This window comes from Bufo gargarizans, unplaced genomic scaffold (genome assembly GCF_014858855.1).
Source record: "Bufo gargarizans isolate SCDJY-AF-19 unplaced genomic scaffold, ASM1485885v1 fragScaff_scaffold_39_pilon, whole genome shotgun sequence".
In the NCBI taxonomy this organism is placed as follows: Eukaryota; Metazoa; Chordata; class Amphibia; order Anura; family Bufonidae; genus Bufo; species Bufo gargarizans.
This window is the reverse complement of record NW_025334109.1, coordinates 681719-700328: the sequence shown is the minus strand read 5'-3', so window position 1 is coordinate 700328 and position 18610 is coordinate 681719. Positions and strand designations below refer to the sequence as shown.

General features: G+C 45.9%; 1 protein-coding gene across 3 annotated transcripts in view; it reads left to right on the top strand.

Moving 5' to 3' along the window:
- Positions 1–18610, top strand: part of LOC122922501 — a 442359-nt gene that overhangs the window by 355980 nt on the left and 67769 nt on the right. For 2 of the 3 annotated variants that reach the window (XM_044273114.1, XM_044273116.1), the window contains exon 16: positions 17694–17799. In XM_044273114.1, the coding sequence (XP_044129049.1) occupies positions 17694–17799 (106 nt within the window). The remainder of the gene's footprint in view (positions 1–17693; positions 17800–18610) is intronic. The other variant, XM_044273115.1, reaches the window with a different exon arrangement.

Below are 18610 nucleotides of genomic sequence, written 5' to 3'. Positions count from 1 at the left end.
AAATTTCAATTTTCTCATAGTTTTTATTTTTTTAATTTTATGGCGTTCACCGTGCGGGGAAAGTAACATGACCGTTTTATAAATCAGGTCGTTACGGACACGGCGATACCTAATATGTGTAGTGTATTTAATTTTTTTAATTTTAATTCAGTGATAAATGTTTTTTTTTTTATCTTAACTTTTTTCACTTTTTTTTACTTTTTTTTTGACCCAGACCCACTTGGTTCTTGAAGATCCAGTGGGTCAGATGTCTGCATAATACAGTACAGTACAATATATATTGTACTGTACTGTATTTTACGTACACTTTGTCTGAACAGATCTATGCCTTTAGCATAGATCTGTTCAGCGCCATGGGAACCTTCCCCGTCTGCCACAACTTTGCAGACGGGGAAGGGTAAGCACAGGGCTGAGGGGGGCTGTCAGGGGGCTCTCTCCCCCTCCATCGGGGGGCTGCAAAGGCACAGCAGCCCCCCGATTGAGAGGGAGGGAGCTCCCTGACCGATGACAGTTAACCTTTTCCATACTGCGGTCCGTACGGACCGCAGTATGGAAAGGGTTAAACGGCTGACACCTGCACAGATGTCAGCCGTTTATACCAGGGTGTCAGCAATGTGCTCACACCCTGGTATACCCACTAGAAGCCAACAAATTTTCAAGGGGAGGCGGGCAGGAGATCGCGATCCCACCTGCCGCACCGCCCGCCACCCGCATCAGGGACCGCGGGGATCAGAAACTGCAAAAAGCGCAGCAAACCGCAGGTCTGAATTGACCTGCGGTTTGCTGCGATCGCCGATACGGGGGGGTCACATGACCCCCCTGGCGTTGTGACAGGATGCCGGCAGAATGATTTCAGCCGGCATCCTGTTCAGATTAACCCCTGGGGTACGCCCTGCGTCCTTAAGGGGTTAAACACCACCGAAATGGTTCGGGAACAGCATGGGGAGGATGTCTCGATGCATCTTGGACTACCAGGTCGCTGCTGGGAACCATGTTGTCCGTGTAGTACGCCAATTTTACAGACTGACAATAATACGCGCAAAACCGAAAAAAAAAATGGGCCTGCTGCCCTACAAACTTTCAATGTTCTTTTCTGCGCCTACCATGGGGATCACGGGTAACGGGAAATCAGGGTTCGGTGCAGGAGAAGAAGCCTGAGAAAGGACTTCCACATCAAAGGGAGGTCAATGGCTGATATTTGATTGGCTGTTGTTGCCTTGCCCCTTTTTTTTCCTAATTGTGAACCACCCAGAGAGGGTGGGTCAAGATATTAAAGCACAAGCATGCAAGGAAGGCAGCAGACGCACGGCAATTACCCAGCCCCAACTCGGGGAGGTAGTGACGATAAATAACAATTCAGCACTCCTAAGTGGCCCTGTAATTGGAATGAGTACACGTTCCGTTAACGAGGATCTATTGGAGGGCAAGTCTGGTGCCAGCAGTTAACTTTCTCCTAGCCTCCACAACATTCACTCAGTGTGCCATCATGGTGAGGATTGTGTTGACCAGACTCTTGGCTACTGAGACTGGATTTGTAGGTGAGGGCCTTGTTGATTCTAGATAACTTCTAGGCAATCGCGCGTCCCCGTGACGGCGGCTTCCCATTTGGATGTCTTCCCTTTCAACTTTAGAGCGATTTTTTTTAACATGGACCTTCTGGTATTGCAATGTTTTGCTTGTCCTCTCCATCAGAGGAATGAGAGATGAGAAGTTATCTTTGTAGCGGGGGTGGAGAAGGGTGAACACCCAGTAATCAGTGTTGTATAGAATGCGTTTAATGCGCGGGTCGTAGGAAAGGCAGCCTAACATGAAGTCAGCCTTGTGTGCCAGAGTACACAACAGGCAAGACTTCGCTGTAGTCATCAGAAGGTGAGCTGACCCTGTAAAACATTATATGCGAGGGCCTGCAGTTGTGCTGACCCTGTAAAACATATGCGAGGGCCTGCAGGTGAGCTGACACTGTAAAACATTATATGTGAGGGCCTGCAGTTGAGCTGACCCTGTAAAACATTATATGCGAGGGCCTGCAGTTGTGCTGACCCTGTAAAAACATTATATGCCAGGGCCTGCAGTTGAGCTGACCCTGTAAAACATTGTATGCGAGGGCCTGCAGTTGAGCTTACCCTGTAAAAAATTATATGCTAGGGCATTTATGCGAATGCTTTATATACCACAAATATGCATGTTGATAAGATGGAAGAGGAGGACGAGGATGAGAAAAGGAAGATTTAACCATATACCCTTTTTTGTGGTGGAAAGGGTGCATGGGAATACAGTGTATTGAGTACATTAAACAACACATTTAAAGTGCCTTTTGCATCCGCTTTCCTCTGGTGGAGTCGAGATGTCTGGGGCAATCCAGGCTTTGTTCATTTTTATAAGAAAAAATATGGGGGATTCAGCCCGCACAACCCTATACAGGTGCAGATTGCTATGGCGAAATACAGATACAAACGCAAAAACACAAATGCAATCGCACTCTGCAACCAGCACTCTGCCTTGCCTTTATGCTGGATGTTGAATAAGGCATTGGTGTACATTTTGGCCAAAGCGTAATAAGCCACTCACCACGTCAAGGTCGCCTTCATGAGTGGTCCCTAACACTAGTTCCTTCCTGTTATGGGCCATGACAGCCACACAAAGTCCAGGGAGTGTAGGTACAGCATGCACGCCAAGCACACTCTGCTTTTAACCACGTCCGGTGACATTACAGCTTTCATCGGATCCAGGGATGCAAGTACCAACATGCATGCTGAGCCCACTATATACCTCAGTGTCTGCGTCCTCAATGATATCTCCGTGCCTTACAACTACTGGGTGTCCAGGCCCTGCCGCCAGCGTTTTGTCTGAGTGGATATTTAGTGCTGCTGGTGGCATTATGACAGATAAGCGTATCCGCCTGTCAACTGAAAATGCTGAGAGGTTGACTCTTATAAAAATGATACAAACTCAAAAACACAAATGCAATCGCACTCTGCAACTAGCACTCTGCCGTGCCTTTATGCTGGATGTTGAATAAGGCATTGGTGTACATTTTGGCCAAAGCGTCATAAGCCACTCACCACGTCAAGGTCGCCTTCATGAGTGGTCCCTAACACTAGTTCCTACCTGTTATGGGCCATGACAGCCACACAAAGTCCAGGTTGTGTAGGTACAGCATGCACGCCAAGCACACTCTGCTTTTAACCCCGTCCGGTGCCATTACAGCTTCCATCGGATCCAGGGATGCAAGTACCAACATGCATGCTGAGCCCACTATATACCTCTCCTGGAGCCAAATGGCTACTGGTAGGTGCTATATAAGCAGACTCAGTTTTATACTGACTTTAAAACCAGCCTCCAGGGCATACTAACTGGTCAGGTGTGCATGACTGCTTGGAGATCGCATCCCTAGATCCGATGAAAGCTGTAATGGCACCGGACGGGGTTAAAAGCAGAGTGTGCTTGGCGTGCATGCTGTACCTACACTCCCTGGACTTTGTGTGGCTGTCATGGCCCATAACAGGTAGGAACTAGTGTTAGGGACCACTCATGAAGGCGACCTTGACGTGGTGAGTGGCTTATTACGCTTTGGCCAAAATGTACACCAATGCCTTATTCAACATCCAGCATAAAGGCAAGGCAGAGTGCTGGTTGCAGAGTGCGATTGCATTTGTGTTTTTGCGTTTGTATCTGTATTTCGCCATAGCAATTTGCACCTTCATAGGGTTGTGTGGGCTGAATCCCCCATATTTTTTCTTTGTAGTATATAGTGGAGGCGTGGCGATCTCCAAGCAGTCATGCACACCTGACCAGTTAGTATGCCCTGGAGGCTGGTTTTAAAGTCAGTATAAAACTGAGTCTGCTTATATAGCACCTACCAGTAGCCATTTGGCTCCAGGAGAGGTATATAGTGGGCTCAGCATGCATGTTGGTACTTGCATCCCTGGATCCGATGGAAGCTGTAATGGCACCGGACGGGGTTAAAAGCAGAGTGTGCTTGGCGTGCATGCTGTACCTACACTCCCTGGACTTTGTGTGGCTGTCATGGCCCATAACAGGTAGGAACTAGTGTTAGGGACCACTCATGAAGGCGACCTTGACGTGGTGAGTGGCTTATGACGCTTTGGCCAAAATTTACACCAATGCCTTATTCAACATCCAGCATAAAGACAGGGCAGAGTGCTGGTTGCAGAGTGCGATTGCATTTGTGTTTTTGAGTTTGTATCATTTTTATAAGAGTCAACCTCTCAGAATTTTCAGTTGACAGGCGGATACGCTTATCTGTTATAATGCCACCAGCAGCACTAAATATCCGCTCAGACAAAACGCTGGCGGCAGGGCCTGGACACCCAGTAGTTGTAAGGCACGGAGGGATCATTGAGGACGCTGACACTGTCTGCTATGTACTCCTTCACCATCTTCCAAAAGTTTTCCCTCCTTGTGACACTAGGCCGTGCATCAGGGTGAGGGTGCTGGCGGGGTGTCATGAAACTGTCCCAGGCCTTGGAGAGTAGTGCCCTGCCTCTGTTGGAACTGCTGTGTGTTCCCCTTGTCTCCCCTTCTCGGTTGGCCAAGGAACTACGGACTCTGTCGCCAGCGTTGTCAGATGGAAATTTTTGGAGCCATTTTTTAACCACTTCAGCCCCGTTAGGTGAAACCCCCTTCATGACCAGAGCACTTTTTACACTTCGGCACTACACTCCTTTCACCGTTTATCGCTCGGTCATGCAACTTACCACCCAAATGAATTTTACCTCCTTTTCTTCTCACTAATAGAGCTTTCATTTGGTGGTATTTTATTGCTGCTGACATTTTAACTTTTTTTGTTATTAATCAAAATGTAACGATTTTTTTGCCAAAAAATGACATTTTTCACTTTCAGCTGTAAAATTTTGCAAAAAAAACGACATCCATATATACATTTTTTGCCAAATTTATTGTTCTACATGTCTTTGATAAAAAAAAAATGTTTGGGCAAAAAAAAAAATAGTTTGGGTAAAAGTTATAGCATTTACAAACTATGGTACAAAAATGTGAATTTCCGCTTTTTGAAACAGCTCTGACTTTCTGAGCACCTGTCATGATTCCTGAGGTTCTACAATGCCCAAACAGTAGAAAACCCCCACAAATGACCCCATTTCGGAAAGTAGACACCCTAAGGTATTCGCTGATGGGCATAGTGAGTTCATAGAACTTTTTATTTTTTGTCACAAGTTAGCGGAAAATGATGATGATTTTATTTTTTTATTTTTTCTTACAAAGTCTCATATTCCACTAACTTGCGACAAAAAATAAAAAATTCTAAAAACTTGCCATGCCCCTCACGGAATACCTTGGGGTGTCTTCTTTCCGAAATGGGGTCACATGTGGGGTATTTATACTGCCCTGGCTTTTTAGGGGCCCTAAAGCGTGAGAAGAAGTCTGGAATATAAATGTCTAAAAATGTTTACGCATTTGGATTCCGTGAGGGGTATGGTGCGTCCATGTGACATTTTATTTTTTGACACAAGTTAGTGGAATATGAGACTTAGTAAGAAAAAACAAAAACAAACAAAAAATTTCCGCTAACTTGTGCCAAAAAAAATGTCTGAATGGAGCCTTACCAGGGGGGGGGGGGGGGTGTGATCAATGACAGGGGGGTGATCAATGACAGGGGGGTGATCACCCATATAGACTCCCTGATCACCCCCCTGTCATTGATCACCCCCCCTGTAAGGCTCCATTCAGACATCCGCATGATTTTTTACGGATCCATGGATACATGGATCGGATCCACAAAACACATGCGGACGTCTGAATGGAGCCTTACAGGGGGGTTATCAATGACAGGGGGTGATCAGGGTAATCAGGGTGATCACCCCCCTGTCACTGATCACCCCCCCTGTAAGGCTCCATTCAGACATCCGCATGATTTTTTACGGATCCATGGATACATGTATCGGATCCACAGAACGCATGCGGACGTCTGAATGGAGCCTTACAGGGGGGTTAACAATGACAGGGGGTGATCAGGGTAATCAGGGTGATCACCCCCCTGTCACTGATCACCCCCCCTGTAAGGCTCCATTCAGACATCCGCATGATTTTTTACGGATCCATGGATACATGTATCGGATCCACAGAACGCATGCGGACGTCTGAATGGAGCCTTACAGGGGGGTTATCAATGACAGGGGGTGATCAGGGTAATCAGGGTGATCACCCCCCTGTCACTGATCACCCCCCCTGTAAGGCTCCATTCAGACATCCGCATGATTTTTTACGGATCCATGGATACATGTATCGGATCCACAGAACGCATGCGGACGTCTGAATGGAGCCTTACAGGGGGGTTATCAATGACAGGGGGTGATCAGGGTAATCAGGGTGATCACCCCCCTGTCACTGATCACCCCCCCCTGTAAGGCTCCATTCAGACATCCGCATGATTTTTTACGGATCCATGGATACATGGATCGGATCCACAGAACGCATGCGGACGTCTGAATGGAGCCTTACAGGGGGGTTATCAATGACAGGGGGGTGATCAGGGAGTGTATATGGGTGATCACCCCCTGTAAGGCTCCATTCAGACGTCCGCATGTGTTTTGCGGATCCGATCCATGTATCCATGGATCCGTAAAAATCATGCGGACGTCTGAATGGAGCCTTACAGGGGAGTGATCAATGACAGGGGGGTGATCAATGACAGGGGGTGATCAGGGAGTGTATATGGGTGATCACCCGCCTGTCATTGATCACCCCCCTGTAAGGCTCCATTCAGACGTCCGTATGCTTTTTGCGGATCCGATCCATGTATCCGTGGATCCGTAAAAATCATACGGACGTCTGAACGGAGCCTGACAGGGGGGTGATCAATGACAGGGCGGTGATCAATGACAGGGGGGTGAACAGGGAGTTTATATGGGGTGATCATGGGTGATCAGGGGTTTATAAGGGGTTAATAAGTGACGGGGGGGGGGTGTAGTGTAGTGTGGTGTTTGGTGCGACTGTACTGACCTACCTGAGTCCTCTGGTGGTCGATCCTAACAAAAGGGACCACCAGAGGACCAGGTAGGAGGTATATTAGACGCTGTTATGAAAACAGCGTCTAATATACCTGTTAGGGGTTAAAAAATTCGGATCTCCAGCCTGCCAGCGAGCGATCGCCGCTGGCAGGCTGGAGATCCACTCGCTTACCTTCCGTTCCTGTGAGCGCGCGCGCCTGTGTGCGCGCGTTCACAGGAAATCTCGCGTCTCGCGAGATGACGCATATATGCGTGACTGTGCGCCAGCCTGCCACCTCCGGACCGCACATGTGCGTTAGGCGGTCCGGAGGTGGTTAACAAGGACCGCAACGTATTGCACCGTTTTACTCGTCCTCTCCACCTGAGGAATGAGAGATGAGAAGTTCTCTTTGTAGCGGGAGTCTAGAAGGAAGAACACCCAGTAATCCGTGTTGTTTAAAATGTGTTAGACGCGTGGGTTGCAGGAAAGGCAGCCTAACATTAAGTCGGCCATGTGTGCCAGAGTACCAACAGGCAAGACTTCACTGTCGTCATCAGGAGGATCACGCTCAATCTCCTCATCCTCTTACTCATCTTCTGCCCACCCACGCTAAAAAGATGGATTTAAACTTCCATGGGTACTACCCTCTGTAGCGGAGGCAGCCGTCTCCTGCTCCTCTTCCTCTTCATCGTGCAATTCGAGCTGAGAAGACGGACGGAGGGTGGTCTGGCTATCACCGTGTGTAATGTCTTCTTCCCCCATTTCCACCTGTTCCACATGCAAGGCATTGTCCTTAATTGTGAGCAGCGAGCATTTGAGTAGACACAGAAGTGGGATGGCTACGCTGATAATAGCCGATCACCATCTGTGTTGATTCCTCAAAGTTTCTTAAAACCTCACAGAGGTCAGACATCCATGCCCACTCTTCGCTTCTGATTAGCGGAAGCTGACTGGAAAGGCGACAACCATGTTGCAGCTCGTATTCCACTACTGCCCTCTGCTGCTCACAAAGCCTGGCCAACATGTGGAACGTGGAGTTCCAGCACGTGCTCACGTTGCACAACAGCCGGTGAGCTGGCAAGTTAAAGCGCTGCTGCAGCATTGACAGACTGTCTGAAGCTGTCGATAACTTACGGAAATGTGCACACACGCGGCGCACCTTCACCAGTAGCTCAGGCAAATTGGGGTAGGTTTTGAGAAATCGCTGAACCACTACGTTTAAAACATGGGCTAGGCATGGGATGTGTCTGAGCTTGCCGAGCTCCAAAGCCACCACCAAGTTACAGCCATTACCACACACATGCCTGGTTGTAGGTTGAGTGGCGAGAGCCACAGCTCAGTCTTGTCTTTTATCCCCTACAACAGCTTTGCGGTGGTGTGCTGTTTGTCCCCTAAGCATTTCAGCTTCATCACGGCCTGTTGACGCTTCCCCACTGCAGTACTACACTGCTTCCAGCTACCGGCTGATGGCTGACTGGTGCTGCACGCGGATAATTCGGAGGTGGAAGTGGAGGAGGAGGCAGAGGAGGAGAAGTGGGGGTTGGAGCCACTAACGTAGATGCTGGCGGAAACCCTGATGGATTTAGGGCCCGCAATCCTCGGAGTCAGTAGTACCTGTGCCATCCCTGGGTACGACTCTCTTCCGGCCTCCACAATGTTCACCCAGTGTGCCGTCAGTGAAATGGTCGCTGATGGTGCTTGCGAAGGTCCAGGTGCAGGGCAGGAGGCATCCTCGGCTGCTCTTCGACAAGCGATTGGCCAGCACGTACCATAGGGGAAGAGGAGGCAGTGATGTGACTCACAGACACAGATTGTGGACCCAGGCGTTCGTCCCACTTATTGCGGTTCTTGGATGTGGCAAGTCATGGTGAGGTTGCTAGTGTTCACGCCCCGGCTCTTTTTAATGTGGCACAGGTTGAAAACTACTATTCTTTTGTTGTTCACACTTTCCTCAAAAAAGCGCCATACTGCAGAACACCTACCCCTTGGCAAGAGAGATTTACGCAAGGGGGTGCTCCGTAGAACAGTTGTGGGCCTGTTTGGTTTTGCCCACCTTCTCCCTTTTGCCACCCCACTGCCTCTTCCAGCCTGTTGCAGTGCTCAGATCCTTCCCCCTCTGTACTGCTGTCCTCGCTTGGCTTTCCACCTTTCCAGGTTGGGTCAGTGACCTCATCGTCCACCACCTCCTCTTCCACTTCCTCACTCTGATCATCCTCCTGATTTGTTGACCTAACCACAATCTCAGTGATTGACAACTGTGTCTCATCCTCCTTATCAACCTCTTGAGACAGTAATTGCGTTGACTCATTAGCAACTGTGTCTCATCATCATCTACTTCATTAAACACTAATTGCCGTTCCCCACCGTCATCTTCTTGTGACTGTGGATGCTCAAGAGGTTGGGAATCAGGGCACAAGAGCTCATGTCCCTCTCTAAGCGTGCTTGCCGAGAGGGCCAAATCAAGTAATGGCGATGAAAAGAGATCCTCGGAATTTCCGAGTGTGGGATCACTTGTTTGGCCAGACTCTCCATGGTTGCAGGAAGGAGGATCAGGGTGAGGATTCTGTTGACCAGACTCTTGGCTACTGAGACTGGACTTGGTGGAAGACAGGGTGGTGTTTAACCGACTGGAAGCATTATCGGCTTTAATCCAACCGACCACCTGGTCGCACTGGTCTGACTTCAAGAGTTTTGTCCTGTGACGCCCTGCAAACTGGGACATGAAGCTAGGTATTGTGGATGATTGTTTTTCTTGTGCTCTGGCAGCAGGTACAGTTTCAACGCACCCAGGGCCACGGCCTCTGTGTGAACCATCAGCATCACGGCCACTTCCCCATCCCTTAGTGCTCGCCTTCTTCATATTAAATGTTATATGCACGTTTGACACACAAGATGTGCCACGGATGTCACAGTTCACAGCGAGCACAGTATATGGAGAAAGGAAAATCGTTTTCAGTTATGTATCTCCAATCTCTGGCCCTGACACACAGAAGATATTGAAATAAAGATACTGGCCCGATTCACGGATATTTTGGTTGGCAGTTTTGCAAAAAGCATGAATAATCAATGTTATCATTGAGACCCACAGGCTCAGTTGTATTTAGTGTGTGGATCCACTTGGACTCTTTTTGTCTGAGAATTCTATCGAAGTCTCCGCCCCTAATCGAGTGATTAATGGCCTCTATCATAGAGAACCTTATTGTTCCCGTACTACCTCCATGATGGAGTGTAGCATGTCTAGAGAGTGGTTGGTCACGTTTGTTATAGATATCTCCAATATGTTCAAGAATTCTCTTCTTGAACACTCTGCATGTTTTGCCTACATACATATTACCACATTCACAAAGAGCCAGATATATAACCCCTACAGCATTGCAATTTGCTGAAGAGCGGGCCTTATAGATACGATTTTGGGTGCTGTCAGAGAACATATCGCCCACTCCTACAAAGGGGCATGCTTTACATCTACCACATCTAAATGTTCCTACCCTCCTATTTGACAGCCAGGTATTGTAAATGGGGGGTTTAAAAATGGCTATGCACCAAGGTGTCCCTTATGCTGCGTCCCCGTCTAAATGTGATAGCCGAATGATCTGGGAGATGTTTAGACAGATCTGGGTCTGTTTTTAGAAGAGACCAGTAACGTCCGAGGATTTCTCAAATCTGATGGGACGCTGTGTCATATGTACCAATAATGCTAATAAGTTCTTCTGGCCCCCTTCTCACTTTGGACTGGGACAACGTGGGTCTGGCCACTGAGTTTCAAATAGGCACGGATCAGGGTATCCCCTCTGTTTAAGCAGTGATATAATTTTGACGCCTCCATCGTAAAGTCCCTATTGTCCGAACAGTTCCTTCGGACTCTCAGGAACTGTCCCTTAGGGAGGCCCTTCCTCAGTGGTCTCGGATGGAAACTGTCCCACCTGAGCAGGCTATTGGTCAACGTCTTTTTGCGAAACAGAGAAGTAGTGATGGTATTATTCTCACTTCTTTCAATTTGAGTATCCAAGAAGGTTAAAGTATCTTTGTGAAGTTCATACATAAAATATAAACCAATGTTATTGATATTAAGGACACCCATAAACAACCAGAAGTCCTCGTCCGTCCCAGACCACAGTAACAAGATGTCGTCAATGAACCTGGACCAGAGGGTGATACATCTGGTCCAGTGTATCATGGACTCGGAGAAGACAACTGTATCTTCCCACTAGCCCAGGAGCAGGTTAGCATAACTCAGTGCGCAAGGACTACCTATTGCGGTGCCCCTGAGCTGGTGGTAGAACTGGTTATTAAATAAAAGGTAATTATGGGTAAGTACAAAGTCCAAGAGTTGAATAACAAAGTGATTGTGTTCATTCAAGTCATTGGATCTGGTATACAGAAAGTATTTGACAGCTGTCAGACTGTTGTTGTGAGGAATGGAAGTATAGAGTGCCTCAACGTCAATTGAATCTAGCCACATGTCAGGTTCCAGTATAATACTGTCTAGACGTTTGAGTAAATCTGTTGTATTGATTAGATACGAAAGTATAGCTAAAACAAAGGGACGGAGTATCTGGTCAATATAGGTGCCTGCATGTTGAGTAAGGCTGCCAATCCCAGATACTATCGGTCGGCCCTTGAGGGGGTTGGTACCTTTGTATATTTTAGGAAGGTCGTAGAAAGTGGCCACTCTAGGATAAGGTGGTCTAAGGTATTCAAAGTCCTTCCGATCAATTCGTTTTCCCTCAAGGGCCCCCTGCAGCATCTGGGACAGCTTCTGTGAATAGAAAGAGGTGGGGTCAGATTTGAGTACTTCGTAACTCTTTGTCGGACAAAAGTGCTACACCCATGTCCCTATACTGTTCGACAGACATGACGACCACATTACCCTCTTTATCTGAGGGCTTAATCACCAGCTTCTCGTTCGTGCTGAGGTGTTGTAATGCTTTCATTTCTGTAGGCGTATAGTTTTTGTAGCCATATCCTGGTTCGATTCTCTCAAGGTCCCTAGTGACAGATCTCTAAAAGAGGTCAATATTTGCCTCCCCTAAGGTTTTAGGAGGCATTTTAGTGCTCTTATTTTTAAGGGTGGTGAAGGGGCCTTGTCCCTTTGGGCGTTCACTTTCATCAAGTAGTCCAATCAGATCATCATAACCCTGTAGGTCACTGAGTTCAAGCCCCAACTCTAAGCATCTCTTTCTGTCAGAGGAGCAAAAGATTTTATGCCACCTTAATTTTCTGATGAACAGGTGAAGGTCCTTCACCCATTCAAACAGGTTAAACCTGGGTGGAAGGTACAAAAGACAAGCCTTTTGCTAAAATGGCTTGTTCAGTAATAGCACCACTCCTGACAGATTGAGGACCACTGAATTGGTACAAGATGAGATTAGTGCCTCTTGTTCTGTTGAGGCGGTAATTGTGCCCGATCTCTTAGGGCGTACAAGTTCATAGGAGGTTGGTCTAAAAAAGGTGTGGTGTTTATAGTGGAGGATATTGAAGAGAAGGAGGCACCCAATGAGGATCACTCAGATGGGGCTTCGAGTGTGGATGATTTTACAGCTTCTTGATGTTCCCCACCCCCAGCAATCGTACGTTCTCCCCCTCTTGTCTAAGGGTGTTGGGGGTCCCATTGTTGAGAGGGAAATTGCTGATTTCCCCTTGATTGGTATCTGGAGATAGAACCCCTAGTTCTACCCCTACATTCGTCCTCTACCTCTCCAATTGGAACGTCAGTTCTGATATTGTTGAGGTTGACTATATTCCAGATCCGAGTTATCAGCCTCAGAGAGGGAACTCCCCGTTACAGATCCCTTCTGATTAGATTGGGTCACTTTGTATGCTGTTTTGTTCCTAAACTCAGTTACCGTAGGTCTTTAATAAATTCACGATGTTTGCGTTCAACCAGGCCAGATTTGAACCTCTCTATGTTCTGTTGCAACTCGAGTTCTCTTTTAGAGAATTCCGGATGATCCTTGAACCGTAGTGTCGCCTCTATTTGGCTGTTGAGTTGTTGCTCAATTATTTCTATATTTGTCTTTTCCTGATCTAATAACAACCTCATCAGACAAAGGGAGCTAACAGTAACCTCTGCACAGAAAGTATTGGACAGATGTCTCTAGTCACTGCAGACACACTATATAGAAAAATTATTGAAAATGATGAAAAAAATATAGTATTTTTCAGTTATATTTCTCCAATCTCTGGCCCTGACACACAGAAGGTACTGGACTGATGTCTATAGTCACTGCAGACACACTCTATAGAAAAATTATTGAAAATGATGAAAAAAATATAGTATTTTTCAGTTATATTTCTCCAATCTCTGGCCCTGACACACAGAAGGTACTGGACTGATGTCTATAGTCACTGCAGACACACTCTATAGAAAAATTATTGAAAATGATGGAAAAATATAGTATTTTTCAGTTATATTTCTCCAATCTGTGGCCCTGACACACAGAAGGTACTGGACAGATGTCTATAGTCACTGCAGACACACTCTATAGAAAAATTATTGAAAATGATGAAAAAAATATAGTATTTTTCAGTTATATTTCCCTTATCTCTGGCCCTGACACACAGAAGGTACTTGACAGATGTATGTAGTCACTGCAGACACACTCTATAGAAAAATTATTGAAAATGATGGAAAAATATAGTATTTTTCAGTTATATTTCTCCAATCTCTGGCCCTGACACACAGAAGGTATTGGACAGATGTCTCTAGTCACTGAAGACACACTCTATATGAAAAGTATTGAAAATGATGGAAAAAATATAGTATTTTTCAGTTATATTTTTCCAATCTCTGGCCCTGACACACAGAAGGTATAATACAGATGTCACTAGTCACTGCAGACACCCTCTATATAAAAAGTATTGAAAATGCTGGGGAAAAAAAATTGTACTGTAGCTCTAAAATACTGCCAGCCTGCCACCACACACAATAATCCTTAAAAGGACTTTTGGGTCTTTGAAACATTTTTCTACTGAATTGATCGCGATCAGACTCCCTACAATCTCTCTGTCCCTTCCGAAGTGCAGATCTCCCTGACTACAAATGAGCCGACGACGTGTTCCAGCCAGCCAATCACTGTAATGCCAGTAGCCAACATGGCTACTGACATTACAGTGAGGGCAGTACTTACCTGCACAATTATTATTGGCTGCATAGCAGCCGCGAAACGTGCAGGGAGGAGACTCGAGCATGGCGCTCGAGCACATGCGTTACTCGGCCGAATACCACCATGTGCCAAGCATTGCGATGCTCGAGCCGAACAGAAGTTCGGCCGAGCATGCTCGCTCAACACTAGACTTTACATATTCCCATTAATAAAGGGTTTTAGTATTACGATCTATAAATGTCCATGTACTTCTAGTTACAGGGTTCCCCTCGTACTACTATTTTTTACTATTATTCATGACATTACGGTATCGGGGGTACCGAGAGGTGTGCACCAGTTCATTATCTGGGGTATAGGTAGAGCCGCTGATCTTTTCAATTTTTTTTTATATATAGCAGGAATTTTTGGTATTAGTATCTAATAAATATCGGACATTCTTTTTTGGTTTTTAAATCAGTCCACCACTGAATGCAGGAGAAGGTGGACCAGAAAGATAAACATTGCAAGTGCAGCAAGCACAGCAGCGCCGCCACAACAAGACACTCTCCAGCTTTATTCACCAGCGCTGACTAGCATTCCTACTGAAAGGGACCCTCCAGGAGAGTGTACCAGCGGGCTCACGGTGCCGAGGATACAGACTTGATAATGGGGTCCTGAGTACCCCGAAACGCGTCGTCTTTTCAAAATAAAAAATCTCGTATCCAAGCTCGGGTTGTGATTTGCGCCTTAAGTCCATCGGCTCACCGCATGAATCCAGTGCAGACGAGACCTTTTTTTTTATATATCCAGAAAGATAAATAGCAGGCAGTGCTACCAGAGAATAAAATGTCATGTACAAAAGAAAATTGTATTTGTAATAATACTTCATTCAGTCATTGCATAGTCATACTTTTTATGTGCTAACTTCTTTAATATACAGTACAGACCAAAAGTTTGGACACACCTTCTCATTCAAAGAGTTTTCTTTATTTTCCTGACTATGAAAATTGTAGATTCACACTGAAGGCATCAAAACTATGAATTAACACGTGGAATTATATACATAACAAAAAAGTGTGATACAACTGAAAATATGTCATATTCTAGGTTCTTCAAAGTAGCCACCTTTTTGCTTTGATTACTGCTTTGCACACTCTTGGCATTCTCTTGATGAGCTTCAAGAGGTAGTCACCTGAAATGGTTTTCACTTCACAGGTGTGCCCTGTCAGGTTTAATAAGTGGGATTTCTTGCCTTAAAAATGGGGTTGGGACCATCAGTTGCGTTGTGGAGAAGTCAGGTGGATACACAGCTGATAGTCTTACTGAATAGACTGTTAGAATTTGTATTATGGTAAGAAAAAAGCAGCTAAGTAAAGAAAAACGAGTGGCCATCATTACTTTAAGAAATGCAGGTCAGTCAGTCCGAAAAATTGGGAAAACTTTGAAAGTGTCCCCAAGTGCAGTCACAAAAACCATCAAGCGCTACAAAGAACCTGGCTCACATGCGGACCGCCCCAGGAAAGGAAGACCAAGAGTCACCTCATCAGACCAAAGCACAGATTTCCACTGGTCTAATGTCCATTCCGTGTGTTCTTTAGCCCAAACAAGTCTCTTCTGCTTGTTGCCTGTCCTTAGCAGTGGTTTCCTAGCAGATATTCCACCATGAAGGCCTGATTCACACAGTCTCCTCTTAACAGTTGTTCTAGAGATGTGTCTGCTGCTAGAACTCTGTGTGGCATTCACCTGGTCTCTAATCTGAACTGCTGTTAACCTGCGATTTCTGAGGCTGGTGACTTGGGTGAACTTATCCTCTGCAGCAGAGGTGAATCTTGGTTTTCTTTTCCTGGGGCGGTCCGCATGTGAGCCAGTTTCTTTGTAGCGCTTGATGGTTTTTGTGACTGCACTTGGGGACACTTTCAAAGTTTTCCCAATTTTTCGGACTGACTGACCTTCATTTCTTAAAGTAATGATGGCCACTCGTTTTTCTTTACTTAGCTGCTTTTTTCTTGCCATAATACAAATTCTAACAGTTTATTCAGTAGGACTATCAGCTGTGTATCCATCTGACTTCTCCACAACACAACTGATGGTCCCAACCCCATTTATAAGGCAAGAAATCCCACTTATTAAACCTGACAGGGCACACCTGTGAAGTGAAAAACAATTTCAGGTGACTACCTCTTGAAGCTCATCAAGAGAATGCTAAGAGTGTGCAAAGCAGTAATCAAAGCAAAAGGTGGCTACTTTGAAGAACCTAGAATATGACTGTCATGACCATGTTTATGGCCGTGACTCCTTGGGAGCCGCATACAGTTGCCCGCGGTTTTTGGGTTGTTGTGTCAACCGCAGCTGGAGGCATTTTGCTGTTTGCCTCAGGTGTGGTTGCCGCGGACAACAGTTATGTGTGCGGTTCCCTTGGAGTTATGTGTGGTGTGCACTTACATCTTCCCCTCACTGTGGTTGCCCGTGGCAACGTTTGGTCGTTGTGTGTACATGTGGTGGCAGTGTCCCGGCCTTCGGGCTGACTCCCAGGATATGAGTGCCACCCATGTCGTTGCCTGCGGCAACAGCCACAGTGTGTTTCGTGTTTTGGACACTTCCCCTTTTAAGTTGTGTTTTCCCTTCCCTGGTGCTGGAAGGGTTAACTCCCTTCCCAGTGTGTGTGTGTGTGTCACTGGGTGTGTCCGACTGTGGGGTGTAGCTTCTTGCCCTATATAGCCTCACTGTTAGCACAGGTCTGAGGGTTGCTTCAGCCATGCTTAGCTGGAGCAGCCTCCTGTGTTTTCTACCTGCCAGTGAGAGCCACCCTTGTGGTCATAAAGATATGTCACATTATGTTTGTCATGTTGTGTGTGATGTCCATGTGATGTTCTGTTGGGACTTTCCTTTGTGGTTTTGTGCAGCTTATGGTTCTGGATTCCTGTGTGCACAGGGATACAGTCAGCAAGGCTGTGGCAGGTAGGTGGAACTACTTAGTTCGCCTGCCATATCCGTAAGTCTGTTTGTGTTCCCCTTTTCCCTGCAGCTTGGCCATTGAGACCCCTGTTCCTCCGTGTCCTGGAGGAACAGGCCGTCTTACCCTGACTCCTACTCCAGGGACCGGACGGAGGGTGAGTTAGGGATCCGAGGTTCCGGAGCATGGGTCCTTCTACCTTAAAGGTCGGCCCATGCAGCTAGGAGTTAGGGTCATGTTAGGGATGCGTTAGGAGGTGACCTGCTCCCTAATCCTGTCTTCCTGGCCGAGCAGCCTAACATCAGCGGGCATCGCATGGCTGAGGGTTTTCCCCATCCTCAGCCGTGACAATGACATATTTTCAGTTGTTTCACACTTTTTTGTTATGTATATAATTCCACATGTGTTAATTCATAGTTTTGATGCCTTCAGTGTGAATCTACAATTTTTATAGTCATGAAAATTAAGAAAACTCTTTGAACTCTTTGAATGACAAGGTGTGTCCAAACTTTTGGTCTGTACTGTATATTATCTCTCACTTGGGTTATGGGTGAATTTCTGAGAGTGAATACACTATCTCATGTATGGTAAGAGACTTACTAAGAGTTATCATATTAGGGATGTTTTTAATACATTTATAAAATGTTCTCATTTTCTTTCTAAATAATAATGTGTAATAATAACAGTTGTAGAGACCCCATTGAATCAGGAATAAAAAGCCGATTTGACATCTTAAAAAAGGAGCTATCTCAAAAAATGTACGACGTGTTATCTGGAGATGTATCTCGCATGGTAAGTGTAGTCTATAATAATCTTCCACAACTATTGTTGACAAAATAGCGATTGTTCTTTGAAGTATAAGCATAAGTACAAGTATGAATGCAAATAAGCCAAACTCATTTGTATGGCTTTTAAATTATACATGGATCAAAATGTAAGCTGTGGGGATCCCACCACTGGAAACGTTGACCCCATACAAGTTTCTTTAGGCTGGGTTCCAATGGTCAGTTTTTTCTATGATAGAGACAGCACTCATTTCCTCACATCAAAAGTTTCACCCCCTTGTTTCAGTACAATCTCTTCACTGAAGAGACTGTCTTGTCTTAATTATGACCACTGATGGACAGTCACTTGGCCAGACCTGTCCTTCTATGCCCTCCTTTGAACTACACTAGATACAACATGGCATAGTTTCTAAGGCCTCTTGCACACGACCGTATGTATTTTGCGGTCTGCAAAAAACTGATCCGCAGAAAATACGGATGACATCCATGTGCATTCCATATTTTGCGGAACGGAACAGATGGCCCCTAATAGAACAGTACTATACTTGTCCGAAATGTCCTCTTTTTTTTTTCTTTTTTGCGGAACGGAAATGCGGACATACGGAAACGGAATGCACACGGAGTAACTTCTGTTTTTTTGCAACCCATTGAAGGGAATAGTTCTGCATACAGTCCGCAAAAAAAAAAACAGAACAGACACGAAAATAAAATAAGTTTGTGTGCAAGAGGCCTAATGCTGTTTGCAGTGTTATTCAGTGGAAGCTGCTGAATAGGTCTGGTCAGGTGCCCCTCCTCAACAGCCATGTTTTAGACATTGT